The 27948-nt window shown below is 43.6% G+C and overlaps 1 protein-coding gene across 1 annotated transcript in view; it reads left to right on the top strand.

Moving 5' to 3' along the window:
• PRUNE2 (prune homolog 2) overlaps positions 1–27948 on the top strand; it is a 207727-nt gene that overhangs the window by 124170 nt on the left and 55609 nt on the right. Inside the window, exons 7-8 of the mRNA XM_023509030.1 lie at positions 27–6591; positions 6921–7689. Coding sequence (XP_023364798.1) covers positions 27–6591; positions 6921–7689 — 7334 coding nt within the window. The remainder of the gene's footprint in view (positions 1–26; positions 6592–6920; positions 7690–27948) is intronic.

Here is a 27948-nt window from a genome sequence, read left to right as displayed (position 1 = left end):
ACTCAAACCCCTGTGCCTCCCAACAGATTTGCTGTGAGCTGGAAGAGTGTCAGGACCCTTGCCTGGAACTGGAGCCCTATGACTGTGGCTGTGATGAGATCCTGGTGTACCAGCAGGAGGACCCTTCAGTGACTTGTGATCAGGTGGTTCTCCTTGTCAAAGAAGTCCTCAACAGGAGGTGTTCGGAGATGGCCTCCAACAGCCGGACGTCCTCAACAGAAGCCGTGGCAGGCAGTGCTCCTCTCTCCCAGGGATCTTCTGGGATTATGGAGCTGTATGGTTCTGACATAGAGCCTCAGCCCAGCTCTGTGAATTTCATTGAAAACCCTCCAGATCTCAGTGATTCTAACCAGGCTCAGGTGGACGCCAACATAGACCTCGTGAGCCCAGACAGCGGGTTGGCCACCATTAGGAGCAGCCGTTCATCTAAGGAGAGCTCAGTTTTCCTCAGTGATGACAGCCCAGTCGGAGAAGGAGCTGGGCCTCACCATAGCCTCCTTCCAGGGCTTGACTCCTATAGCCCCATCCCTGAAGGGGCAGTAGCAGAGGAGAATGGTCGGTCTGGAGAACCCAGTGAACACTTTGACCTCTTCAACTTTGACCCAGCTCCTATGGCTTCTGGGCAGTCTCAACCATCTTCCCATTCTGCAGACTACTCCCCAGCAGATGACTTCTTCCCCAGCAGTGATTCATCAGAAGGACAGCTCCCTGCTGGACCTGAAGTGCTTGATGGGATGGGGATCGACATGTGTAATCATTCATCCAGTTCGCGTTTGTCGGGGCCTGGCAAAGATAACCTTGTGGAATTTGATGAGGAGTTTGCTCAGAGACAAGAAAGTCCTGGAGATAACTCTGAAAGTAATTTGAGCTTGACAGGTTTTGTGGGAGATAATTCTCCTTCACCAGAAAGGCTAAAAAATATTGGAAAGAGAATCCCACCAACACCTATGAATAGCTTTGTAGAAAGTTCACCATCTACTGAAGAACCAGACTCACTCTATCCAGAAGATATGGCTCAAAAAGCAATCAACATGGGTCACACGGGGCCACCTCAGACCCGTGCACGGTGCAGCAGCTGGTGGGGTGGTTTGGAAATTGACTCCAAAGATATTGCAGATGCTTGGAGTTCCAGTGGACAGGAGTCCATCTTCCAAAGCCCCGAATCTTGGAAAGATCCTAAGTCAAGCTCAGCTGATAGAAGAGCCTCAGATTCTATATTTCAACCAAAGAGTCTTGAATTCCCAAAGTCAGATCCCTGGGAGCCTGCATTCGGTCAGCCTAAGCTAGGTAGCAATGATGATCGAGACCCAAATGAGGAAAGCTTGCAGTTTCAGAACCTGCCCACAGAGAAATCGCATTTGCCAGATGCTTCTCCTCGGGGAACAAACCACCTGATAGAAGACTTTGCTGCTCTGTGGCATTCGGGTCACTCTCCCACAGCGATGCCTGAGCCATGGGGAAATCCTACGGATGATGGTGAACCAGCAGCTACAGCAGCATTCTCAGGCTGGAGTGCCTTTGGTAAAGAAGATAATGATGACGCTTTAAAAAATACCTGGAATCTGCACCCAACCAGTGGTGAGAAACCTTCTGTGAGGGACCCCAATGAGTGGGCCATGGCAAAAAGTGGGTTTTCTTTTTCTTCAGAAGAACTCCTGGACAATTCACCCGGTGAAACAAATAATGAAGCAGCTCCGGAAATGTGGGGCAAGAAGAGCAGCAACTCTAGGGATAAGGTCCTAGCATCTGGAAATCCCAGTTCTGATCTGGGTCACACATGGAATAATTCTAAGCCACCAGAGGCTGATCCCAATGGTTTCGTAGATCCTAAAACTAGGGAGAAGGTGTATGAAAAAGTCGACTCCTGGAATCTTTTTGAAGAGAGTATTAAAAAAAGAGCATCTGATGTCCTAGCTCCTTGGGAAGATTCCTTCTTATCCTATAAATGTCCTGATTACAGTGCATCCAACATGGGAGAAGATTCGGTCCCTTCCCCCTTGGACACCAACTACTCCACCTCTGACTCTTACACTTCACCAACATTTGCTGGCGATGAGAAAGAAACTGAAAGCAGGCCAGTGGCTAACGAAGAAGGTTTTGAGTCGAAAGATGCTCACTCTACTGCTCAGGAAGCTGAAACTCCTCCTCAGTCACCCGGGCAGCCGCCTAGAGATCGGATCAGTTCAGGGCCGGGGAACCTGGACATGTGGGCTTCGCCTCATGCAGACAATGGTTCAGAAGTAAATGCTGCTCATGACCCAGATAAAAATGTACTCAAGACAGAGCACGCAGATGGTAAGAGCGTCTCTGCAGAGGACGACGTGGGGGAGAGCAGCCAGTCCAGTTACGACGACCCCAGCATGATGCAGCTTTACAACGAGACAAACCGGCAGCTGACACTTCTGCACAGCAGCACCAACTCACGGCAGGCGGCCCCCGACACGCTGGATTTGTGGAACAGAGTGATCCTGGAGGACACGCAGTCCACGGCCACCATCTCAGATATGGACAATGATCTGGACTGGGATGACTGTAGCGGCGGTGTGGCGATCACCAGCGATGGCCAAGAAGAAGGCTATGTGGCTGATGGCTCAGAACCGGAAACCCGATTTTCAGTGAGACAGCTGGAACCCTGGGGCACGGAGTATCAGGAAGCTAACCAGGCAGACTGGGAAGTCCCTGCCTCTGCTGAGCACACCAGGGACGCCACTCCCAACCAATACCAGGAGCCGAATGAGAAAAGTGGACAGCTAGTCACCAACAGCATTTGGGATTCCGTCATGAGAGATGAAGACATGTCCTCACTCATATTACCCGGTTCATCAGACTTTATAGATTCAGAACAAAGCAAATTACCTCCCGAAATGACCAGCCTTGCCGCAAATGCTAAGGGTACTTGCACCCCAGATGTGCCGGAAGCCTCTGGAACCAGTGAGTCAGGAGCACTTACCCCTCTTCTTGACCGCCAGGAAACACCGAGGGAGACCCTGCAAAGTGATATGGTGCCCTTGGCGACCACGCTTGAGAATCCAGGGCATTTTGCATGGAAAGGTCATAGCTATGGACAAAGTGAGAAGGAGGCCAGCAGAGCCACTGCCAGGGGGAGCCCCGAGGAGGAGGAAGTCTTAGGCCTTGGGGTGGGTAGCATCTTGAGGATTTCTGAAAAAGGGCAAACTGACCAGGAACTCTCTTCTCCAGTGGCATCTGAACATCAAGAAATCTGTGGCGAATCAGGCAAAATCAGCCCTCTTTCAGTCACTCTCAGTCCTCGAACTGAGGAACCAGAGAAGGTCTTACAGTATGAGAAGGAGCCTTCTAATCGAGACCACTGTGATGTGCAAACAGAAGTATCCACAGGCAACCTGCAGGCACAAGATACCTATGAAAAGTACCACATGAGTCATAGAAATTCAGGAGCAGCCACTGATAGTTCTAGTAAGATAAATCTAACAAAAAATGTTTCCTTCCCTGAAATAGATCTTGAGAAAACCAAAGAATGTAACATTCTGGAGCTAGAGAGAGTGAACGCAGAACGCCCTCATGAATTTCCCCAAAGCCTTGCCATTCAGGATGGCCCTCTAGACAGTAATGTGCAGGTCAGTTGCACAAGTTCTGAGATAACTGACAATCTTGAAGTTAAGGAGACCGAGAACAGTCTTCCAGGAGTGAGTTCACCTGGAAATGATGGCAAAGGTAGTGTGTCGTCTACTGAGTATTCTCATTCAAGTGCCTCAAGTCCTGACCTCAACGATTCTTCAGCTGCATTGCCTTCCTGGGGCGAACAACCCCGTACGGAGCATGAGAAAGAGAACGGAGATAACTGGAGTGAGCAAAATTGCCAAGAAGCTGAACTAATTACCAGCACTGATGGCCAAGTAGAAGTAATTACTGAAAGGAAGGATTTAGAGAAAAACAAAGTGGATGAGTTTGAAAAGAGTTTCGATCACAAAGTTCCTAAATTTTTAGAGATTTGGAATGACTCCCTTGATGGTGACTCCTTATCCTCTTTATCCAGCCCTGAAACAGGTAAATATTCTGAATATTTAGGTGCACATCAGGAAAGAAATCTAATGGCTAGCCACCAGGAGGAAAATGAACGTGACATTCCTGCAACCGTGCAGCCAGAAGACGCCAAGGTCATTTCAAACAGCTCTGCTTCTGATGACGGTGGTGAAGAGTCAGTGGAGGAAGAGGCCCCTTTGGCCACTTGCCACGTTGCTCAGAGCGAACCCAGAGTTTGGGATTCATCAAATGAATCGAACAGTAAGTTCTTGGCCACAGCTGATCCCACGTCTGAGGAATTTTCTGACCAGCCCGGCAGCTCAGAACCAACAGAGAATGAGATTAAGTCAAACCCAGGCAGCGATGACCCACAAAGCAGCCCTGATCCCTGGAATTTTTCGCCACTGATGGAGACTAAGATACAGGTTACAGCAGTGGAGGAGACACACTCTACTCCAGAAACAAGGGAGACAGGAGATGTTATATGGCAAGTGTCTCCCAATACTGGACCAGAGAATGAAGGTAATTCTAAACTAGAAACGCTGGACTTTTCAGCTGAGAGCAGCGAGTGGTGGGATGCCTCGTCACGGGAGCACAGACCACCGGAGAGTGTATCTGAAGGCAAGCTGTCTGACTCCAGTGGCGTGTTAGAGATGAATTCTTCAGGGCACCAGAATGTAGGTCCCTGGGGAGTGCCCCTTCAGGGTGATACCCAGTCCACGGATACACACTGTACTAATCCTTTCAGTGACGGACATCAGTCACCCTTTCTGGATAGGGATGGGGAGAGCTCCCGTGACAAGCTTTGGAACATTCAACCAAGGCAGCCAGACCCAGATGCTGATCAGTTCAGCCAGCTTGTGATACTGGATCAAATTCAAAGAAATGACTCTAGACAACAAACCCTCATGCCTTCAGCTGGTGATGAACTCACTTCTGAAACGCCTACCCAAGAGCAGCATCAGGGTCCCACGCTGTCAGTCTGGGATGAACCAGACCCAGTATTTACTCACACCAGTGAAAATGGCTGTGTTTTATCTATTGTTCCAACTACTGAAACCAATTGGCGGGAGCAAGAACAATCATGCCTCGGTGAAGTGACAAATTTGAGCGTTGCCACCGAAAATTTCCCTGCTGTCAGTTCTCCCACCCAATTGATAAGGAATTCAGACTCTGACTGGGATGGCTCTAGCCCCAGTAAGGGCCCCCAAGCTACCTTTGTGCCAGATATTTTGCATGACAACTTTCAAGAGAGTGGGCAGTTGGCCTCAGCCTCACCTGACTTGTGGACGGATGCGAGACAGCCCTTCAGTTTGAAAGCAGATGGTGGGAACCCTGATCTACTGACGCACTGTGAGCGTGACGACAACTCTCAGGCTTCCCGCAGCCCTGATGTATGTCACGACTCTGAGGCGAAGCAGGAGTACGAGCAGCACATCAGTGCCTTCACGGGACCTGAAGAGGGGCCCCGAGAGCTTTATCTCACTGAGCCAGAGAACGAAGAGGAGCCAAGTCAGGAGCCCGGGCAGGAATTTGTCCCCTACAGTCCCAAACTCTATTCTGAAAATGCGATTCCATTGCCTCCAATTGGCGATCAAGCAAACATAAATTGCTTCTCCCAGCGTGCTGCCGAGAAAGGTTCTCCTGACGCTTCTGAAATAAATGGTGACAAGAATCCAGGTTTAAAAGCATCAGAGATAGGAACCAGTCCAGATCTAGCACCGATTTTGGAACCTGTTGACAGAACAAGCCCAAGGATGGAAAATATGGGAACCAGCATTTTTGTTACTCAGCAAGAGACACCTGTGGAAGGAAGTGCTTCTTGGCTATCAGAGGGCTTGTCTCCGGAGAGTCAGACAGGTGCAGAAGCCTTGTCTGGTGGTGAACCACCTTTTGCTTCTGAGAATCCTGCCATGGTTACTGATGCTTTGTTAGCCTCAGACACGTGTCTGGATGTAAGCGAAGCTGCCTTTGATCACAGTTTCAGCGATGCCTCTGGTCTCAACACGTCCACCGGGACAATAGATGACATGAGTAAACTGACATTGTCAGAAGGCCACCCCGAAACCCCAGTCGATGGGGACCTTGGGAAGCAAGATATCTGCTCTTCAGAAGCCTCATGGGGTGATTTTGAATGTGAAGTAATGGGCCAGAACATTGATGAAGATTTCATGAAGGAGCCTGAACACTTCCTCTATGGTGGGGACCCTCCTTTGGAGGAAGATGCTCTGAAGCGGTCGCTGACACCGTACACACCTCCCTTTGATCTGTCCTATCTCACAGAACCTACCCATGGTACTGAAACAGCAGAGGAAGCTGGGTCACCAGAGGATGAGTCTCCGGGGAGCAAAGCAGCAGAGATAGTCCTTTCTGCTCTTCCTGATCAAAACAATGAGGGAAACAATGCTGAGACCCCAAACGGACAGCCTGGACCCCAGCTGGTTGTGCTGCACATTGAGGAAGACCCTGAGTCGGTTTCTTTGCCTGTAGAAACAGGATCCACTGTTTTGTCTCCATCAAACTTTGACTGGGAAGTAGAAACCAATAATTCTGATTCACCAGCAGGTGGAGACATAGGACCACCAAATGGTAAGACCCATTTCTCTATCCTCCAAACAGCTGCTTTGATTAAACCAGTGCATTTGTAAAACACATTCTTCTTACCAATAAGGGTAGAGAGGAACTAACCACATTTGCAGGTCACGCCTAATTGGATTATGTATAGCAGCAGTAAAAATCTACATGTAATGTGCATGTGATGCCTATCCCTGATAGTGTACGAGAAAGTTAAAGCTCTACAAAATAAAAATATTTCTTAAGTTACCTCTTTTCAGAAGATCGTTTGCAAAGATCACAAACCACATAATGTGTTAATTAATTCTGGTTGTCTTCTTCTCACCTTCCACTTCCACTTCTAGGTGCCAGCAAGGAAATATCAGAGTTGGAAGAAGAAAAGATAATTCTTACCCAAGAGCCTGAACAGATAAAATTCAAACACGAGGAGGAAAGATGCACAGAGAAGAATAGAGATAATCACGTCCTGCACATGGATTACATTCTTGTAAACCATGAAGAAAATTTACCCTTGAAGCCAGAGGCCTGTGAAGCAAGACCAAGCACCTCTGAATTAGAAGAGTCGTATACAGGTTCCGAGGAAATGAGGCTGCCTAAAACTCAATTAGCAAGCTTCCCAGACACGTGTCAGCTTGCTTCCTTAAATGAAAGAAAAGATCATTCTGCAGAGAGAATATTTTCCAAACATGATGAGAGATTATCATTTGAGAGCCCTGTGCAAGATCAGAGTTGGATGGTCGTGGGCCATGGTGAGGCTGGCAATCTTTCGTCAGAAGAAGCCAGGGATGCAGGGACTGCATGGCCTGGCAAGACTGTGGAGCCATTCCCCGATCTCGGCATGAACAGGACCCCCCAGATGCAAGTTTTGGGAGAAATAAAGCCTCCGGAATCTTCAGCACTAGAGGAAGCTTCTGGTCTGATCAGCCAATCACGGAAGAACAAGAGCCGCAGCAGGGCCAGCCCGGATGCTGTTATACTGCAGCCTGTCACCCATGACAATGAATGGGAAATGCTTTCACCACAGCCTTCTCAGAAAAACATGCTCCCTGACACGGAAATGGAGGAGGAGACTGAGTTCCTTGAGCCCAGAACCAGGAAACCAAGATCAAATGGGTAAGCAAAATGTTGGATTCATTTTTTCCTAAAAATCATTTAATTTAGAAGCCTGGAGATTGATGAGGGGTTATGGACTATGAAGAATACCTGGATGACACTTGCTTTGCTCAGACGTATTGTGAGGCACCCCGTCACTAAGAGCAGTGACTAGACAATTGTAAGCCCAAGGATGATGCGTGCACATTTTCACCTGAAAAATGCCCTTCCATTTCCATCTAAACTTTTATCTACCCTCCTGACTCCCTTTCCCGCCTACTTCAGTATCTATGTGCCTTTTAAACAGGCATGTAGAAATGGACGGCTGTGGCGTTTGTTACTTAATCAGACCCTACTATGTGCAAGGCAGTTGGCACGTGTTATCTCATTTAAACCTTATACAGGGCTTGAGGGGATCAAAGGATGGGGTAGAACTGAAAGACTCAAGGGCTCAAAGGGTTCTATATCTTGTCTAGAATTAAGTAACCCGAGTGAACTCTGGGATTCAAAGCTTTCCATTTCCAAAGCTCACACTTTCCTGGCTGACACGCTTCTGACACAATCTGGTTCCTGTCTCGCAGAAACAGCGGTGCTTTCTGGTTTTACGTAAGCAGCTAACTCACGAGTGGAGATAAGGAGACTCCACACAGGCTCCACGTGTTAGTGTGAAACGTTTATGACCCAATTGGCTATAAAATTGGCAAACGCTCTTCACATCAGTGATTCAATCATTCCTTCATTCACTGACCCATTTATTCACTCAACTATATTGTTTTTTGATAATTTGCTCCGTGCCATGTTTCAGGGTAGCCAATGAGCATATGATATACCAGCGACTAGGATGTATGTCATTACTGCCCTCAAGCTTTCAGGCTCTGCTGGAACTGTTTAACATTCTTCCGTTCTCTTAATTTGCCCCCTATAAAGCCCTCCTTTCTTCAAACTATGAAAAGGACAAATTGTGAAAAGTCACTGAAGTGAAGGGGGAAATTTTTGTTTCCTCCTTAAAATGCAGTAGAGAAAAGATATCTTTTTCTAACTCGGTTTGGGAGCATAAAGGACTCCACACATCACATACCCACTGTGAGTCAAGCTGGATTGCAGTCTGGCCCTACCGTTCTGGCTTCTATATTTTAGGATTAACCCCAGGCTTCAGTGTTCTCATCCATAAAATTAGTGGGTTGGGCTGGAAGATCTCGAGCCTTCCTGCAGTATTCAATTCTGTGAACTTAATTTCTGTGGAAACAGAATGTGACCAGCAGAGCTTTGGCATTCACAAATTACATTTCTTGATGAAAGGAACAGAGACAACAGAGAGAATAGCAGAGTTTACTGAGGGTTCAGAAAGTGCTATCGCACATTCAAGTGCAGTTTCGTGAGTCCAGACATTTTCAGTTAGCCCTATCTTTCTTTCTTCCTGTCAAGCTATTTCCTTCCAGAGAGACCCCAGATCTGTTATCAGAAAGAGAGCAGCAGACGGATCCCAGCAGCCCTGCTGGCACAGTTACAGATTGAGCTCACAATGCAGGCAGCCTTGACTTGGCGGGGCCATTGTTTGGCTTCTTCGCTGCATTTTGCACACGCCCCTGAAATCCAACAGATGACAGTCAGTCTTCAATTGTGTCACCAGCACCTTTTCTTTCAACGAGGTTTCTTTGCTCATCTCTCTCCATTAAGCCTCCGTAATCATAACACTTTTCTCACAATGGGATCGGGGCAAATGTTCCTACCAGCATTTATGTTACCTTCTGCATAAATAATTACAGTGAATGTTATTTGAAAGTTTTCTTTCATGGTAGATTTTAGGAGGATATAGCTTTGTCTAAAGCAGTGGTTTTCTATGTGGGGTATTCAGACCAGCAGCTTCAGTACCCCCTGGGTACTTGTTAGAAATGCAGATTATGGGGCCAGGCACAGTGGCTAATGCTTCTAATCCTAGCAATCTGGGAAGCTGAGGTGGGTAGATTCCTGAGCTGGAGAGTCGAAGACCACCTTGAGCAATAGTGAAACCCCATCTCTAAAAGCAGTGGGGCATTGTGGTGGGTGCCTGTAGTCCCAGCTACTTGGGAGGCTGAAGCAAGATGATGGTTTGAGCCCAAGAGTTTGAGGTTGCTGTGAGCTATGATGATATGGTACTCTACCCAGGGTGACTTAGTTAGACACTGTAGAAGGAAAGAAGGAAAAGAAAGGAAAGAAAGGAAGAAAAGAAAGAGAAATGCAATTCACCAGCCCCACCCCAGACCTCCCAGGGCAGTTCCTGATGCTCAGTAAGTTTTGACGACCATTGATTTAAAACATACTCCCAGGCCTCTAGGCATTTACAGTTTAATTAAATTAGAGTTAGACATATATGAAAAGGCAGATGATAGTAAGTCTTAAATATACATACCCACCAATTAGGAGCACTTGCTGGGAACTTTATATGCACTGTCTCATGTTACAATAGTAACTGTGAGGTAAGAATTATACAAGTGAGGAAATAAAAGGAGAGATGTCTGTTTAGGGCTCCTTTATAAAGCAGGGACCAGGGACGGCCTGTTAGCCATCAGACAGAGAGGGCAAAGCGCCTTCTGTGTGCCCACAATACCTTAAGGAGTCTGGGAAAATGTTTTAATTTTTTTGAGTCAAAAAAATAATTATTATCACCTTATGGATGTTTGTCTGTACACCAACACAATTGTAAAATAAATTTTAAAATGTTTTTAATGATCGAAGAGGCCCATGAAAGCGGAAATGCCAAGGGCCCACAAGAAGTCATACCGTAACTCTGACAGGTACAATTAGAGATGGGCATTAAAGGAAAGTCATATTTAGAAAAGCAAGGAAGAGGGTAAGAGGCCAGCCAAGCGAACAGGGAAGAATAAGGTTAAGAAAATCATGGAGACAGAAAGGGAATCACAGAAGCAATATAGTGAGATAGCCATATTTTCTGAAAGAGAATCTGAAAACATCTTCTGACATATAATTTGCCTATAGCAGAGAATATCCAAAAATCAATACCAAAAAATTTAAGAAAACCTCTACATCAAACAAAGCAGGTTCGTAGTATGTGCAATATGATCCATCAGCTACAAATCAGCTTTTTCTCTACCCTCCCACAGCCTCACCCTAAACTATTTTGAAAGTAGTAAGCTACATTTTCAAAGCCTGAAAAAGCATTAGAATGATGCCTTTCTCCTCATATTCCACCTACTGACTCTAGTCAACAAAACTTGTCACTAAAGCTAGAAGATAAGATAATCTTTTTGCCTTGAGGTTTTCAGTACTTCATTCATGTTGCCTGGAATCAATCTCCCCAGCAACCTTTGCCAACACCTTGGTCATCCTGCCGCTATAGACTGGTCCAGCAGAGGATCAGATACCAATACCCTCAGACACTGATGGATATGCCTGATCTGTCCTACCTGGTCACAAAGAGTATCCTCTGGGGCATCTGCAGCAAACAAGCCTTTCTTAAAATAATGAAACATTTAGATGTTTATTAAACAAAAAAACCATAGGTGTAAGAATGATGTGTGAAGAAAGGGGGAAATTTGCGTATGTATTAGTCAGGGTTGTTCAGAAGAACAGAACAGGAGATATCTGTATGTGTAGTCCTTCCTTCCCTCTCTCCCTCCTCACCCTTCTCCACTTCCTTCCTTCCTTCATTAATTCCTAGCTAACTATTGAGAGGGTTTTAGGAATTTGGTTCATGCAATTATGGGAGCTGGCCAGAGCAAAATCTTAGGGCTGGCTGGCAGCTTTGAGACTCAGACAATAGTCAATATTGCAATCTTGCATCGAAATTCTGCAGGGTAGCAGAAAGTCAGATAGGTTTCTTCATTTCAGTCTTGAGGAGAATTCCTTCCTCAGAAAACTTCAGACTTTATTTATTTATTTATTTGTTTGTTTATTTTAGAGACAGAGTCTCACTATGTCACCTTTGGTAGAGTGCTATGGCAGCACAACTCACAGCAACCTCAAACTCTTGGGCTTAAGCGATTCTCTTGCCTCACCCTCCCAAGTAGTTAGGACTATAGGCGCTCGCCACAATGCCTGGCTACTTTTTTTATTTAGCTGGCCTCGGGCTGGGTTTGAACCTGCCACCCTGGGTGTATGCAGCTGGCATTGCCAAGACTTTATTATCAAACCTTCAATTGATTAAGGCCCACCCACATTATGAAGTATAATTTGCTTTACTGAAAGTCTGTGGATTTTATTGTTAATCACATCTAAAAACTACCTTTACAATAACATCTAAACTGGTATTTGACCAAATAATTGGGTACTATAGCTTAGGTAAGTTGACACATAACATTAACGGTTATAGGTTACAGTCAAAAGCCTGACCTATACACTAAGCTAGCATTAAACCATTAAAATGTTTAACTTTACCATCTGTCTGAATTATAAAGTATTAATCAATATACAAGTGTATTTTGTTTCTGTGGGTATAGACAAAGAAATAGTTGTATAAGGTGATAACAGGAAATCATTTCCAAGAGGACTGATACTACTTACCTAACCTTCAGAGACACATATGGGATGAGCGGAGGAGTGAAGGGCTGAGGGGAGAGAGGAGGAAATAGGAGAGGGAGTTGTCACATGTACTTTTGAAACAGAGTATTTAGAAGTAACCAGCTAGATGCAGTGGCTCATGCCTGTAATCCCAGCACTCTGGGTGGCCAAAGTGGGAGGATCACCTGAGTGCATGTGTTCAAGACCAGCCTGAGTGAAAGCAAGACCCTGACTCTACTGCAATAGAAAAATTAGGCAAGCATGGTGGTGGGTGCCTGTAGTCCCAGCTGTTCAGGAGGCTGAGGCAGGAGAATTGCTTAAATCCAGGATTGTGAGGTTGCTATGAGCTAGGCTGACACAGGGCACTCACTCTAGACTGGGACAACAGAGTGAGACTCTGTCTCAAAAAAAAAATAAATAAATAAATAAAATAAAAGTAGAAGTAACCTACCTTGATGTTTGTGGAGTTATCTTGTTTCCCGGCTCTATGAAGTGAGGCTTTCAGTACTCTCTAAAATAAAAATGACTTCCAAGCACAGAATATTTCATACTCCACATTAGTTTTTATGGTAAGCCCAATGCATGGTTTCATATTAAATTTGTAAAATTTTTTGCCTTTTCCCCTGTCTGATAATACTATGGAAAAGAACTCATATTTCTGTGTGTGGATGACATTGTTGATTTTCATGTGACCTTCTGAGTTCAGTCTATTACTTACGGTTGGAGAGTTAGTACACTGGGTCTTTTGCCCACATGAATGTTGAAAATGAGAAATAGATAAAAAATCCATAGACTCTTTCTCTCAATGTTGGGTGGTGTGAACTCTGAGAAGAATAAGGTTTTTTGTGTTGTATCCCAGTTCAGAACATTTGCCCTTTCTCAGAGGTAAGATGATACTCCATTAACTCCAACTTTCCCTTGTTTATTCACAATTTTCTGTCTTTTCCCATTACCAAACCTTGAAGACCAAACTTGGCAGTGAGTCTGTGTTAATTTATTTTTGTAAGTACATTTGATTCTTGATGAGTTGGTGATGATAATAAAATACCATTAAAAGTCCTTTGAATTTGGAATTTAATTCAGGACCTAGTTTCCTTCCTTCTCTTCTTTCTCATTTTTTATTTCTGCTCTTTACTTTCTCTCTGGTTTCCCTTCCCTACCCCCTTCCATCTCTGCATTTCTGGTCATCCTTACCTAGAACAGACTTTCAATAATAAGGTTGACAAATGATTACAGGTTGACAAATATATTATTTTCTTCAGTCCACTCAATTGCCATTTGAGACAGACAGGGAAAATTTTACTATTCCCATTTCCTAGCCAGATGAACAACTCACTTAATAAATGAACTGTTTAATGTCATCCAAAAATGAGAATGTGGTGAAGTTGGAAATTAAGCTTAAGCCTTCTCACTTCTGGCCCAGTGCTTGCCAATGAAACACAGCTGCCAAAATGTGTTTTTCTTGAGCTTCTTCTATAGGTTGGTGTATTCATTCTTATTCTCCCATAGAACCCATGAGAGGCACATGAAGTATAATAGCAAGGTTTCCAATGAGATATTTTGAGAATAACTGAACCAGAACTCGTCTCTGACTCTTAAGACTATCTTGTGACCTACTGAGCTCTTTTGAGACCTGAACGCATATTTCCCACCACTGTAGACCTATAAGTACAGCTGTCTCATCAGCGGTCTGCTCCGCATCTGTGGCATGTGGGATCAACTTGAGTGGCCAGAGGCCAAAGGGAAGAGAGAATATTAAAGCCCCTCAATATTTATTTAAGTTCTGCAAATATTTATAGATGTGGTATTTTGTGGTGAGAGATTTTACAGCAAGAGAGAGCCATGGTGCCAAGATGAGGCAGTACAACTCAGCTGTCCTGTGGGAGGAACACCCACACAGGGACCCATTTGTGTTTTGTTGGCGTCTAGTTTGAAGAAAAAAATCCAAGGTGCTTCTCCAGATGGAACCTTGAAACATCAAAGCTAGTGGCATAGCTTCCTTGGTTGGGGGAGGGGTGGAGAATAACTCCAGTGCAGAAAGCAGAATGAGAAGGTACCAGTATAAGAATTGGCTTGGCACCTGTAGTTCAAGCAGCTAAGGTGCCAGCCACATACGTCAGAGCTGGTGGGTTCAAATCCAGCCCGGGCCTGCCAAACAACAATGACAACTACAACCAAAAAATAACTGGGCATTGTGGTAGGCACCTGTAGTCCCAGCTATTTCAGAGGCTGAGGTAAGAGAATGGCTTAAACCCAGGAGCTGGAGGTTGCTGTGAGCTGTGATGCCACGGCACTCTACCCAGGGCAACAGCTTGAGGCTCTGTCTCAAAAAAAAGAGAGAATATAGGAGAAAGGACCTGGAGAAGCAACTGGAAGTTACTCAGCATAGCTGGCTTAACTGTAGAATGGTGAAACTGCAGCTTCTAAAAAGTATCCTGACAGTGTACGGAATTATGTTAGAGGATCTGTTTCCAAGATCTATGTGAGGGATCTTCTGGAACAAAGCCTGTGAAAAAGTCAGGCCAGGATTGGGTCTCCCCTTATGAGAACTGCTGGTGCTGAACCAGCAGGGAATATTTACAAATGTCTGGAGACATTTGGTTGTCACAACAAGGGCGCGTGCTACTGCCATCTAACAGTAGAGGCTCAGCATCCCACAATGGACAAGAGCACCCTCCACAGCAATGTCACTCATGCCAGCATTGACAACCCTGTTTTATCTCACTGCCTTCTCTTCATCTTACCATCTTTTTTCTCTATCCAAAAATACCTTCTCTTTATGTATGTAACTGATTTCATTGTATCTGCCTCCACTTCTGGGAATATAACCTCCAGGAAAGCAGAAGTTTGGTTTGTCTTCTTCATCACTCTACCCCCGGTGCTTAGAATAGAACCTGCCACCTGTCAGGCACTCCAGAAATATGGCTGGCTGAATGAATGGAAAAGAAAGTGACGTTTCCAACATCATTTGCTTTTAATGAAGCAGTGATAATTTCTGGTGTTTGCTACTTCTTTTTACAAGGGAGTTGTGCTAGATCTATTTTGGAAATAATATACATCTTTTCTCAAGTTCTATCTCAAAACTCACTTTTTCCCTTCTTTTGAAATTTGAGACAATAGTTACTTATTTTTAGTGTTCGGGTATTTGTCCTGTTCATTACAATTGCTCCACGATTCTTTTTTTTTTTTTAATGGAATCATTCATACATAGATCATAAATACATTTATGCCATTATAGGATTCAATGTGCTCCACGATTCTTTTTTTTTCTTTAACAATATGTAATATCTATTTATTACTTGAAGTCAAAACCAGGGGTGAGGAGCAGGAAAAGGGAGTAGAAGGGTGGAGACAATAAACATGTTTCAAGGGGCTGGAAGGGGGGAAGAAACCAAGGGTGCCTTAAGGGAGTGGCGGGGGAGAATCAATCAAGGTCACTCCAATGTGGACACAGTCCAGGACAGGTCTCCCGGGCCCTGTTGTTGTTGTTGGCCTATTCCAATGGTGGCTCCAGCTCACGGGAGAAGTTGTGGCTGTCCTCCCAGTCCAGTGGCTTCATGGATTGGAACCAGGACTGAAATTATTGGTCCGGTTCAAAGCAGAAATTCTCCGCAGTCACCTGAGGCAGCTGTAACTGCTGGAGCATCTTGATGGCATCCATAGCATCGTGCATCCTCTTCTTCAGCAGGACTAGGTTTGTGAGGAAGGTTCCAAGACAGGGAATGATGCCCTTCTGTCTCCGCTGCCTCATCTGAGCTCTCTGGGGTTTGCTTTCCATGCTGGCCAGCTTGGAGATCCCCAGCTTGATCAGCTCTTCCCATGTGATGCCATCATCTTGTGCACATAATCGCTGGAGCTTTCTCTATGCAGAGGGGAAAGAAAGAAATGAGGGAGGAACCTCCACGATTCTTATAGCCTTTTTTTAGAGTGCTGTTACCCACTCAACCTCATGGAGTAAAAAAATAGGTGTGCCTATTCAGTTGGTTTTTTTTTTCCCCACAATCCATTCCATTGCACACACCACTGGTATTATAATCTCTTCGGTTTGAATGGCCTTTTCCTTATTAGAGAGGAAACATGGCTCTACTCACTAAAATACTATCAACTCAAGCAGCAGTTGACAATATATAATCTTCAAAATGTTTTCATTTTTATCCTTTAAACCTCAGTTTGTTAAAGAATAACTTCAAAGTATTAATTGTGCTTTGAGGGAATAACTAAAATCCCCCTGGAGAATTTGACATGTGCCATGCCCTTTTCGTTACTGTAATAGGGATGTTACTTATTGCATTAAGTAGTAACTCTTATTTTTAAAAATAATTATAACTGCCTTCATATAACTTAATCATTTTCCATATCAACTGCTGACGTCTAAAATAGACATTATTATTTTAAACAGAATAAGTTACATTGTATGTTCTGGAGCCTTCAATTGGTACTTTTCCCAGGTGGGGAGAGAACCCTCTCCTAGCAAACCAGCAATTCATAAAGATAAGAGCCTGCTGTTTGGCCTTCACCCTGGATGGACATTCCCAGGATGCAGCCATCTCTGAAGTCCTCTTTTCTCCCTTAACCATTTTTCACTCATCTTGGCTTTGAGAAACTGCCCCCGTTGATGACCCTACCAGGTGACACTCTTCTGCAAGGCTTACCTCTAATCTCTTCTGTGGAACCTGGAAAATTATTTCATAACTTCAAAATTATTTTATAGCTTTTTACAGTTCTTAAGAATTCTGTAAGCCTTTTATTTTAAGCACCTTTTAGTTTAAATAAAAGGGTAAACTTTGTTCCTTCTGTTCCTTTCCTCACCATACGAATAGGATAAAGTCTCAGAAGCATTTGCCACCCTGTCCTCTGCTGAATAATCACTTCCCTGCTTCACAAGACAGTGGGATTGGTGAGAGACTGACCGGCACAGCTGGCTTCACTGGAGGGTGGTGGAACTTCAGCTTCCAGGAATACTGAGATATTAATGCAGGACTAGCTGTTTCTCCAGGACATTGGAGAAACCTAAAACTGCCCCATCCTCCTGTTCTGCCATAGTTAACCTCCCACCCTACCCCCATCAAAAAAGAGAAGAGGTCATATGACATGTGATTTCCAGTTACTTTCCAAATTGACATTTTTCCTGATGATGACCAGAAGTCTTTGTTTGATCTGATAATGTATTGTTTTTCTTTGAAGATCATGCAAATGCATGTATGCATTTCTATTATGTAAATATTTCATTATACAGGGTATTTTATTGGCCTTAACTAAATCAGTATTTCTGCCGGCATTTTTAGAATTGATAAGAATATTAGTAGCTACCATTTATCGAAAGCTCATTTTAACGCAGACTCTCTGCATAGATTATCTTACAAATTTGAAGGGACCTAACTCTTACTGTCTATCCTGTGATTGAGCCGTGTGAGGCACCAAGTGGTCGGCAGCACCCACAGTGATGGAAGTCACGTTCAAACTCCGGCCTTCTGACTCCCAGGTCCACAGTCTTAACCTCTACACACCTTTGTCTCCCTGTAGCCAAAGCTGTGTGGATCTTGGGCAAGCATCCTAACTTTCTCTAGAACCTTCTATTGGACTTCCTTAGGTACCCTGCTATGCTTCCACAGTCCATTTCTATTATGATCTCAACCATTGTTCATTAAATGAAAATAATTACATTTCCATCTTATATGAGTGTACTGTGAAGCTACAGGATTTTTTTTTTTTTTTTAAGGTTTCAGGAGAACTAAATTTCTTACAATTTGTGCTTTGAGCCCTTTCACATCACATCTCACTCGGGAATAGGCAGCGGTTTTTCTGAACCGAAATAAAAATCAAAAGACATTTCTGACTCCACAGCCTGGGCGAGAGAGTATTGTATATTCCCAAATGAAACTCAGCACAGCCTCAGCTCTGGCCCCCAGCAGGAGAGCGGCCGGTGCCCTGGGAGATCTGGGAGGCAGGTGATCATCCTTATTTAGATGTGCCAGAGATCATGTGACCAGAAAATGGAGGCGAGTCTGTATTTCCAGTTAACCGCTCCAGGAGAGAGATGCTGACAAGCTGTAACCGCACATCCTCCTCATCCTCTCGTTAGCAAGCCACCTCTCCTCCTCAGAAGGTAGGTGGCTCCTGGTGTGGCTCTAGGAGGATCGGGTGAGGGGAGGACAGATTTCGATGGAGAGTGTCATTCTCAAAGACTAGTCTGTTGCTGCTGGGAAGTTGGAGAGGGCACGGGGAGGAGGAGCAGAGATGCTGAGTCCTGCCCGGCCCCTGGCAACTCGCAGCGGGCGGCTACATTCCATTCTGTATCAACTTGTACTGGGAAGCCTTGTGGTCTTTGTGCTCTCTCCGCCTCTTTCTTGGAGGTCAGGTAATTAGAAAACATTGACTGCATAGCTATCATCATTTGTATTCTTTATGTTTATGATGAAACAGAGATAGAAAATCAAAGGAAGTGACAGCTTTGGCACTGTTCAGGATGATTGCTTAATGAGTATTATAATACATGTTGGGATTACCTAATAAGCAGGAAAGCTCCGGTGAAGTGGAATTTTTATTTTTATATATTATCCTTACCAGTTGTTGAAGCTAGTTAAATACACTTCTCTATTTTTCTAAAGAATCTGATGGCCTTTCAATCTTACCTGAGTTTTAAGCTGCAGAAATAGGTCATCCTCAAAAATGGGCTTATGTTGTTCTCTTTGTCTTTACAAATTCCAGGGACAGAAATTATACTCTACTGATAGGATGTCAATAGTTTACTAAGAAACTAAGTTATGGGAGAAGCTAAGAAAATTACCACCTGGTCCATTTCAACTAAGAAACACATAGATTTTAAAATTGCTGTGTGGAAACTAGGAAACAAAACTAGACTCCTACCTAGCAGAAGTGATTTAAAGTATGATTCTGCTGAGATCAGAGTACTGGCCATGTTGATTTAAGGGAGAGAGGCATGGTCTCCATCAATTGCTCCCCTCTTTGATGTGAACTCTTGACATGGTTTTGATCTTATGTAAACTGATATATTCCAGTTCAACCAGATGGCTCCCCAAGCCTCTTCTGTAGAGAAAAATGGGAGCTGCTGTGTAAGTCTATTTTTGAAATCTGTATTCAATGAAAGCTTTCTTAAAAATCATAATTGATAATATGCACAGAATGTAAAACATGGAATAATGAGGTTAATATGCTTGGTGATCAAAAATATGGCCCACCAGTGGCATTTTTCTTAATTGATAAAAGAAAATTCTTATCTGAGAAGTTTAAAAAAAAAAAAAAAAAGGGTGACCTTTATGGAAATGTCTCTTGGTAAATTAGACATTTCCAGGACAGTGAAAGTTCTGTACTTTAAAATAGCTCGGGCCCTGCTCTGCAGCTCAAAGACAAAGAACAAGATGAAGCTATTGTCATTCGAAGTCTGCAGCAATAAATCCCCTGCGATTTAGCTTTGTAACGCAAAGTTTCCCTTTATGTCCTAAGTGGGGTCTAACACCCCACAGGTACTTAAGGATAATGAGCCAAATTCTCCTTCCTATTAACAAGTCAAATTAACTTTTTCCTTGTGGTTAGGCTCTCTTTGGTACATCCCAGTGCATTTCCACTTTCATTGGGTTTGGCTTCTTGTTCTTGAGTGACTTTGCACTTGGGGAAAGATTTCTCTCTTCCCCAAGAGATAACGTATCAAGAGCAAAGGATCACAGTACCGTTTTGATCCTTACACTTCATACTTTCTAGCTAGCTTAAAAACAACATGTGGGTTTTTATGTGGGTTCAGGTACTCAATGTAGGTTACAACACAAAAGCGTAGGTTCACCTACAGCAAATAAAAGCTACATTTTCTTAACTGGCCAGGAATTTCTTACCCTTTGTTTGCCATGTTGAGGTTTTACCTTTGGAGGCTTTACATGAACCAAGTTCCTGCTGGAATGGTATTTGAATACAGAATGGTTTCTCAGTTCCTTATCAATTAGAGTTAATGGTGCGGTGGGGGGGAAGAAAGGAGGGGTAACAAGAGGCAGGGGGTAAAGTGTCAAGGGACAGGCTCCACCACTGGTAGAATCTTCATGGGAGTTGGCGCAGAACATGTGGCTTAGGCCTTCTGGATTCGTAATGGCAGAATCGCAGATGCTGGGGGACAGATGATAAGAGAGGCGTAGGAAAAGAGGCAGGAGCAGAGCCTTGCCTCAGCATCTGAGCACCACTGTCATTTAAGGGCTGCTGCCAACGTTAGCTCTGTCTTGTTCCGACGACAGGCCATTTGCCTATATTTTGATAGTGGTCTGATTCTCTGCATTGTTCTTGCATTCTGAGGTTTAACTGCTAAAGTGAGAAAAAGCTGACCTAAATCTTAGACTTTATTTTGATTCACTTCTTGAGTTTACAAGCAAGAAAATGAGCCTTAGTTTGAATGAGTGATCAGCCTAAGATCACCCAGTCAGGGGCTGGGCTGGAATCAGAGCCCAGGGGTCCCAGCTCCCGATCTGGTGCTTTTTTTTTTCCCCCTCCCAGCCCAGGTTCTTTGATAAGCTCTTAGGAAAATCTGGTTCATGCATTTACATTTCTCAGGACTTAAAAAAGACCTACCATTCTTCGATTTTTAAGATAAGGTGGCATTTCCTGATTCCTTTATGACCTTTAACTTAGATACGTTTGAGGAAAATGAAACTGAACTGCCCTCTGAGGACTTGTGCACATACGTGTTATGAACAGGATGCTACCTACCCCCAAGGACTGCATGTGATCTGAAGGCAATTAAGATGCAGTCTCCTGCCTTACTCTGGTGAGGAGGAGAAAGTAAAACAACGTCTTGCAAAGGGCAGAGTGAAATCAGCTCTATAAGAGGTGTAACTTAGGAGCTCTGGGTGCTTAAAGGTAGGACAGTGTTGCTCCCTTTCCTTGGTTTAGAGGAGGAAGTAAAGGATCCGTGGATGAAGTAGGTTTAATAGGTGAGAGGACAAAAAAAGAAAAGAAAGGCTCGGCGCCTGTGGCTCAAGTGGCTAAGGTGCCAGCCACATACACCTAAGGTAGCGGGTTCAAATCCAGCCTGGGCCCGCCAAACAACAATGACGGCTGCAACCAAAAAATGGCCAGGCATTGTGGCGGGCACCTGTGGTCCCAGCTACTTGAGAGGCTGAGGCAGGAGACTCGCTTGAGCCCAGGCGTTGGAGGCTGCTGTGAGCTGTGATGCCATGGCACTCTACCCAGGGGGATAGCTTGAGGCTCTGTCTAAAAAAAAAAAAAAAAGAAAGAAAGAAAGAAAAGAAAAGAAAGAAAGAAATAGGTAAGAGGACAACTGGAGGAAAATGTCACCAGCCTCTTCATACCCCACCCCAACAGGTGAGCCTCAGTAAACACATAGCATTTTGTACACCTACACTCTTGGTAACAAGGAAAGCGTAGTCATACAGACCACACTCCAGCACTGGGACCATGGCCTAAGGCTGATAGAGCAGGTGCGGGTTGGATCTATCTTGTTCTAATGAGGAGAGAGTCTCACACATTCCTTTCTTCGCTTACATGAACTTATATCGAGTAACTCACCAAGGCTGCATGTTCTCAGCCATGAGGAATGAAATGATGACCTTCCGTAGGGCTTACCAATTCTTCTGCAGGAACCTCCCCAGTAGGTTCTCATCTCTCTCAGTTTTCAAGCGCAATTTCATTCTTCTGTGTCTGCAGTTCTGGAACCTGCTCCATTCTTTCCCTTGGTTATGGTGTGAGTAGACTACCACCTCCATCCTGCCTTCCATTTCTCCTGTACCATAGCCAGTCCATTGCCAATCACAATACTCAGCTCAGAATACACTGGCTTCCCACTGCCAACACAAACAGTGTGAGTATTGACTGTAGGCATAGGGGATGGGGATAAAGTGGGGAGAAAGGGCATAGGAGCAGTCAGGTGTAATTCATTCTCACCCCCTCATCAGCTGAGGACAGGGGCCAAAAGCCACCTCCTGTTGGAAGCCTCCAGGTTGATCCGCTCTACTTCCACAGCTGGTTACTTCCCACGACATTTACCCCTGCCTGTGCTGTTTTTTGAGAACATGTACATGTCTTTTTCTCTTTATCCTCCTAGACTTTAAATCTTCTGAGAGCAGAATCCCTCTCCGAAACATTTTCTTTGCGACACACCCTTCCCTAGACTAGCTTAATATTTTCCACATGGGTTCTGGGACTCAACAGTTGAGCTCCTACCCAAACAAATAGCTTCAGAAACAAACGGTGAGCATCAGAGAGAAGCTACATCTGTCAAAGCTTGAAACTGATTTGGAAACCCTAAGCAGGTAGCCAGAATGGTTTAGCTATAGTTTAGAGACAGAGATCTTTCAAAATGCCAGCCAATCCAAAAACAGAGAATCAAACATGTGCTTTCAATACTGCTCTGAAAAGTTGGATTTAGTATTGTCCAGATTCAACATGAAAGTCCCATTTATAAGCTACCATTGCCCAAGATGCAAGAGAATTACCAAAGGAATAAAAATGTTACCACTTAATTACATTGTTCTGCATCCAACTCCCAGGGATATCCTGGAAAGGTTGGTGACAATGGAAGTTCTAGAAATAGCTCTTCCAAGAATAGGAGTGTAACCAATAGAGTGTGATCCCAAGGGAGCAGTTGAGTAAGAGGTAAGTTAGAAAGTGAGGTAAAATGGATATGAAAGGAGAGCTAAAGGCTGTTAGATCTATAGAAAGATTGGCATTGAGAACTGAGAGCAAGCAAGCTCGGGATGGAGTTGGTCCTCATCCCTGGGCTGCCCATGGGGAAGTTCTCCTTGTGCATTAGACAAGGAGAGGTGTGTTCAGAGGTGATCAAAGCTCATGTCTTTACTGTAAAGGTAGAGACTGGATTTCTTATAATGAGTATCTAACCAAATTTCTCATGTCTTTGCCAGTTGATGAGCTCAAGCTTGTTTCTAACTAGCTTGATGGGTGCATGGCTGGTATTAAGCAATGAAGACTATTTCCCAGTACTTCTGTCTACTAGCAGAGACCTAGCAGCCCCCAAATATGAGTGATTTATAAGACAGAGGCATGGAATCCCATGCAATGCTTTAATTCTGTGAAGAGTAATGATTTAAAAGCAGGAGCACATTTAATTTTTACCCCTGAATAGCTGTCTACAATGAAGACATAGCAATGAAAAAGAAATGGCTAAATGAATCAATTCTTGCTGGGAGGTTAGCGTAGCTGTATGATTACTGAATGTATCCCTCAGGAGAGGATGAAATTAATCAAGTCTTCTAAATTAGCTTTGTAGAATGTGATTACACTCTGCGGTGGGTATGTGTAAGTAAGGGTGGTGGCCTTGTTCCCTCAGTCTCGAGGGCCCTAACTTGGCTTTCTGTTGCTCCCTCTAGATCTGTCAGGCACAGTAGAAGGGCTTTATAGTAGAGAAGATGAATGGAATGGCTGATAGATTCCTCCTGGAGTAAGATTCTTCTCTTTGAAACTGGATATGCCTGGGAAGATCAGATACTATTATTATTTGCTAGGGCTGCCATGATGAAATACCACAGACATCCTCACCGTTCTGGAGTCTGAAACTAAAGTACTTCCAGAGTTGGTTTCTTCAGAGCCTTCTCTCCTTGCCTGGCATATGGCTGTCTTCTCTACAGGGCTTCTTGCAGTCTTCCTTCTGTGTGTGTTTGTATCTAAATTTCCTCTTCTTAGGAGAATACCAGTCATACTGAATTAGGGTTTACCCTAATGACGTCATTTTAACTTAATTACTTCTGCAAAATCTCATCTCCAAAGATACTTGCATTTTAAGGAATGGACTAACCTGGATTTCAACATATACATTTGGGGGGTGGGGGGACAACACAATTCAGCCCATAATAGGTACCTTAGGACTGTAACAGTGTGTATGTGTATGTCAGGAACTCCTGATGGTTCTGGGATGGGTAAGAGACCCCCAATCCCTTGAAATCATTGGTCATATTTAAACAATGAGTCTAATCCCACTTTGGGATCCTATGACCACCTTGGAGCCTCTCAGTGTAATATAGAATGCTTAGTTTAGCCCCAAATCTTCTAACAATAATAATAGTAATATCAAAAGTAATAATATATTAGAACTTGTGCCAAATAGTTTATTATCTCTTTGAAATCTCTCCTATCACACCCATTTTGCAGATGAAGAAACTAAGTCTTAGAGAGGTCAAGTAACTTTTTCACAGTTCCATGGATAAAAAGAAGACCCCACCATGGCAGATCACCTCCCTCCTGATGAACATTGTTTTTCTTAAACTAGTGTGAAAGACTGAGGAGAAATTCCTGGAAGGAGAATGAGTCTGGGGGTGGGGGTATGAAGGGGCTTGAAGTTTTTCAGTTTTGCCTTGGGAATCTAAGGGAGTCAGTCCAGAGTCCTCAAGGAGCATGGAAACCTTAAGTGTGATCTGGAATTTTCCCATTGCCAAGAGGTGGCTCATTTAGATCTGTTAGACCCCCCAGCTACTGGTAAGGTGGAGAAAATGAGAACCAGAGGCAAGGAGTGGGAGTAGGACCTCTGGAGCTGCCCTGCAAGTGAGTATGCGGCCAACACCTCCTGCTCCCCTCCCCCCTTCCCTTTGACTTGTCTCAAAGCAAACCAGTGCTGGCTGGCAAACTGCCAGGGCAGACAAACTCAAGTAGCTTTTTCAAAAAATGGCCTCAGGCTCACAGAAGTGGAGAGAAAATGATGGTTACCAGGGGCTGACAGGGATGAGGGGTGGGCATGGGAATTTGTGGATCAAAGGGAACAGAATTTCAGTGAGGAAGAATAAGCTTTAGAGGTCTACTGCACAGCATGGTAATGCATCGTGTGCATACTCTGGTAATGCATCGTGTGCATACTCTGGTAATGCATCGTGTGCATACTCTGGTAATGCATTGCATATTTCCAAATTACTAAAAGAGGAGATTTTTAATGTTTTCCATATACAAAAATAAATCTGTGAGGGGGTGGATGTCAATTAGTTTGATTTATTCATTCTGCAATGTAAATACAGCAGAACATCACTTTGTACCCGTAAATATATATTACAATTATCATTAGACAATCAAAAATAAAATTGAAAAAAATATTTTTGAAAGTGGCCTTAGGTTTCAGGACATGTCCTCTCCTATGTGATATTCTTTCATCTGCATTCAGGATTAGAGGCACGAAGGCATTCATCCAGCAATACACAAGGGTCAGCTGATTTCAGGGATCACTACCCTGGTACTTCACATGGAATTTACCCCTAAGGAAGAATAGACCACATACAAGCTAAGAACATATACATTGTCCCCAATCTGTTTTATTAATCTTGTCATTTGCGATGACTGGTGACAAAAACCCAACTTACCCTGGCTTACACTGAAAAGAACATTAATTGGCTCACAGCATGGAAAACTCAGGAACTAGGCTCACTCCAGAGGTGGGTAAGGAAGCTCCCGTCACGTAACCAATGTTTATCATTTTTTTCCTCCACCCATTGTCTCTGTTTCTCAATATATTGGGTTGCTTCCTCAGGGCCCTCAGGCTCACCCTGCTTGCAGCTGGCAATCAGCCTAGAAAGTCTCTTTTTTCCCAGATGTTTTTCAACAAAGTCTGAGTTGAGTCTCACAGGAACGAGTTGGGTCACACTCTTATTCCTGGAACCCATCATGGTGGCAGGAGGTAGGGACTCTGCTGATTGGTCAGGCCTGAGTCACATGGCATCTCTGAAGGGAGAGGGAGTTAGCCTCAAGCCCTGGACTCCAGTATGATGGAGATATGACTCTACACAGTGAATACAGAGGTGCTGTTACCAAAAGAAGAATGAGTCTGGGCCGGATGACACTGTATTGAAAATATATAATTCCATTTATATATATATATTTTCTAAGTTTTCTATGAATAGCATGTGTTTATACAACAAATAAGTAGTAGTCCTTTTTTTCATGATCTCTGAGAAAATAAAGCCTCTCTAAAAGTCCAAATTGTTTCCTCTCCTTATCTTAAGATCAAGACCAAAATTTCTTCTCTCTCTCAGAATTTTTATCACCATCACTGGCTCCTGGTAATGCTGGCTTCTTGCGAGGGTGGGGGGTAGGAGGGGGAGTCTCATATCATTATCTCCTGTGCCTTAGCCACTTCTATAATTCTGATAATTCTTCAGAGTTTTTTTTATATATTAATAATATCAGTTAATCTTTAAAATAAACTGTTGGGCTTGTTATAAATTTTCAAAGTGACAGCAGTATCTCTTTTAAAAAAAAAACACCACATACTAAGTTAGATGTAATCTCTTGTTTTTAAAAAACCTCTAACTGCAAGGAATTCCCCCAAAGGAATTTTGAACATAATTCTGGGACCTTGTCACATGTGTTTTATGTGACATCCTGGCATAATTTATTTCCCCATGCTAGTATGATGAGCCTCCTTGTGACAACAGTGGAACAGCATCTTTGTGGTAGTTCGGATATAAAATGATGCCTAACCTGAAGCAGTAGCAGAAGTCTCTGTCCTCCCAGGAAATCAAGGTCTAGTGCACCTGGGTACACATCCATAAAATGAGAGTCTTTACAGAAGGTCCCAAAGCTCTAGTCTCCCTATCAGGCCACGATTAGCATTTTATGATGCAAAGGTGGTTTTGTGAGCTTAGAAAAATCTATCTTGTACCCACTCCCAGGGCACTGGCTTTTTTTAAAATTGTGTTAAGAAAAACATAGCATAAAGTTTACCATCTTAATCATCATTAAGTGTATAGTTCAGTTGGTGTTACATATATGCACAATGGCGGGCAACAGATCACCAGAATTTTTTCATTTTGCAAAACTAAAACTCTATACCCATGAAATAGCAACTCTCCATTTCCCCGTCTCCCCATCCCATGTCCACCATTTCTACTTTGTATTTCTATGAATTTGACAGTTTCAGATACTTCAGAGAGGTGGAATCCTATAGTACTGGTTTTTGTGTGTGTGGCTGTCTCATTTTATTTAGCACGATGCCCCTCAGGTTCACCCATGTTATAGCCTGTGACTGGATGTCCTTTCTTTTTAAGACTGAATAACATCATATTCAAATTACCACATTGTGTTTGCCTGTTCATAGCTCGGTGGGCACTTGGGTTGCTTCCACCTGTTGGCTATTCCGACTAAGGCTGCTAAGTAGGTGAGCACATATCTCCTTGAGATCTTCCTTTCAATTCCTTTGGATGTATAATCAGGAGATCATTAGGCGATTTTATTTTTAATGTTTCTGAGTCACTATCATACTGTTCCTCATAGTGGCTGCATGATTTCACATTCCTCCCAGCAGTATAATTCCAGTCTCTCCACATCCTTGACAAGGCTTGTTATCTTCCTGTCTTTTCGATAGCCATCCTTATGGGTGTGAAATGGTACCTCATTGTAGTTTTGATTTGCATTTTTCTAATAGTTAGTGATGTTGGGTATCTTTTCATATGCTCGTTTGCCATTTGTATAGCATCTTTGGAGAAATGTCTATTCAAGTTCTTTGGCCGTTTTAAAATCGGGTTATCTATACTTTTGGTTTGGGGTTTTAGGAGTTTTTAAAAAATATATTCTAGGTCTTGACCCCTCATCAAAGATAGGATTTACATATGTTTTCATCTATTCTGCGGGTTGCTTTTCACTCTCGATCGTGTCCTTTGGTGAGCAAAAGTTTTTAAGTTTGATGTCGTCCCATTCTTCTATTTTTGCTTTTGTTGTCTATGTTTTTGGTGTTCTAGCCAAGAGATTATGGTCAAGTCCAATGTCATGAAGCTTTTTTCCTATGTTTTCTTCTAGAAGTTTTATAGTTTAAGCTCTTTTTTTTTTTTTTTTTTT

Source organism: Otolemur garnettii, unplaced genomic scaffold, assembly GCF_000181295.1.
Source record: "Otolemur garnettii isolate 467f Iridium unplaced genomic scaffold, OtoGar3 scaffold00006, whole genome shotgun sequence".
NCBI classification, from domain to species: Eukaryota; Metazoa; Chordata; class Mammalia; order Primates; family Galagidae; genus Otolemur; species Otolemur garnettii.
This window is presented reverse-complemented; position numbering and strand designations above follow the sequence as displayed.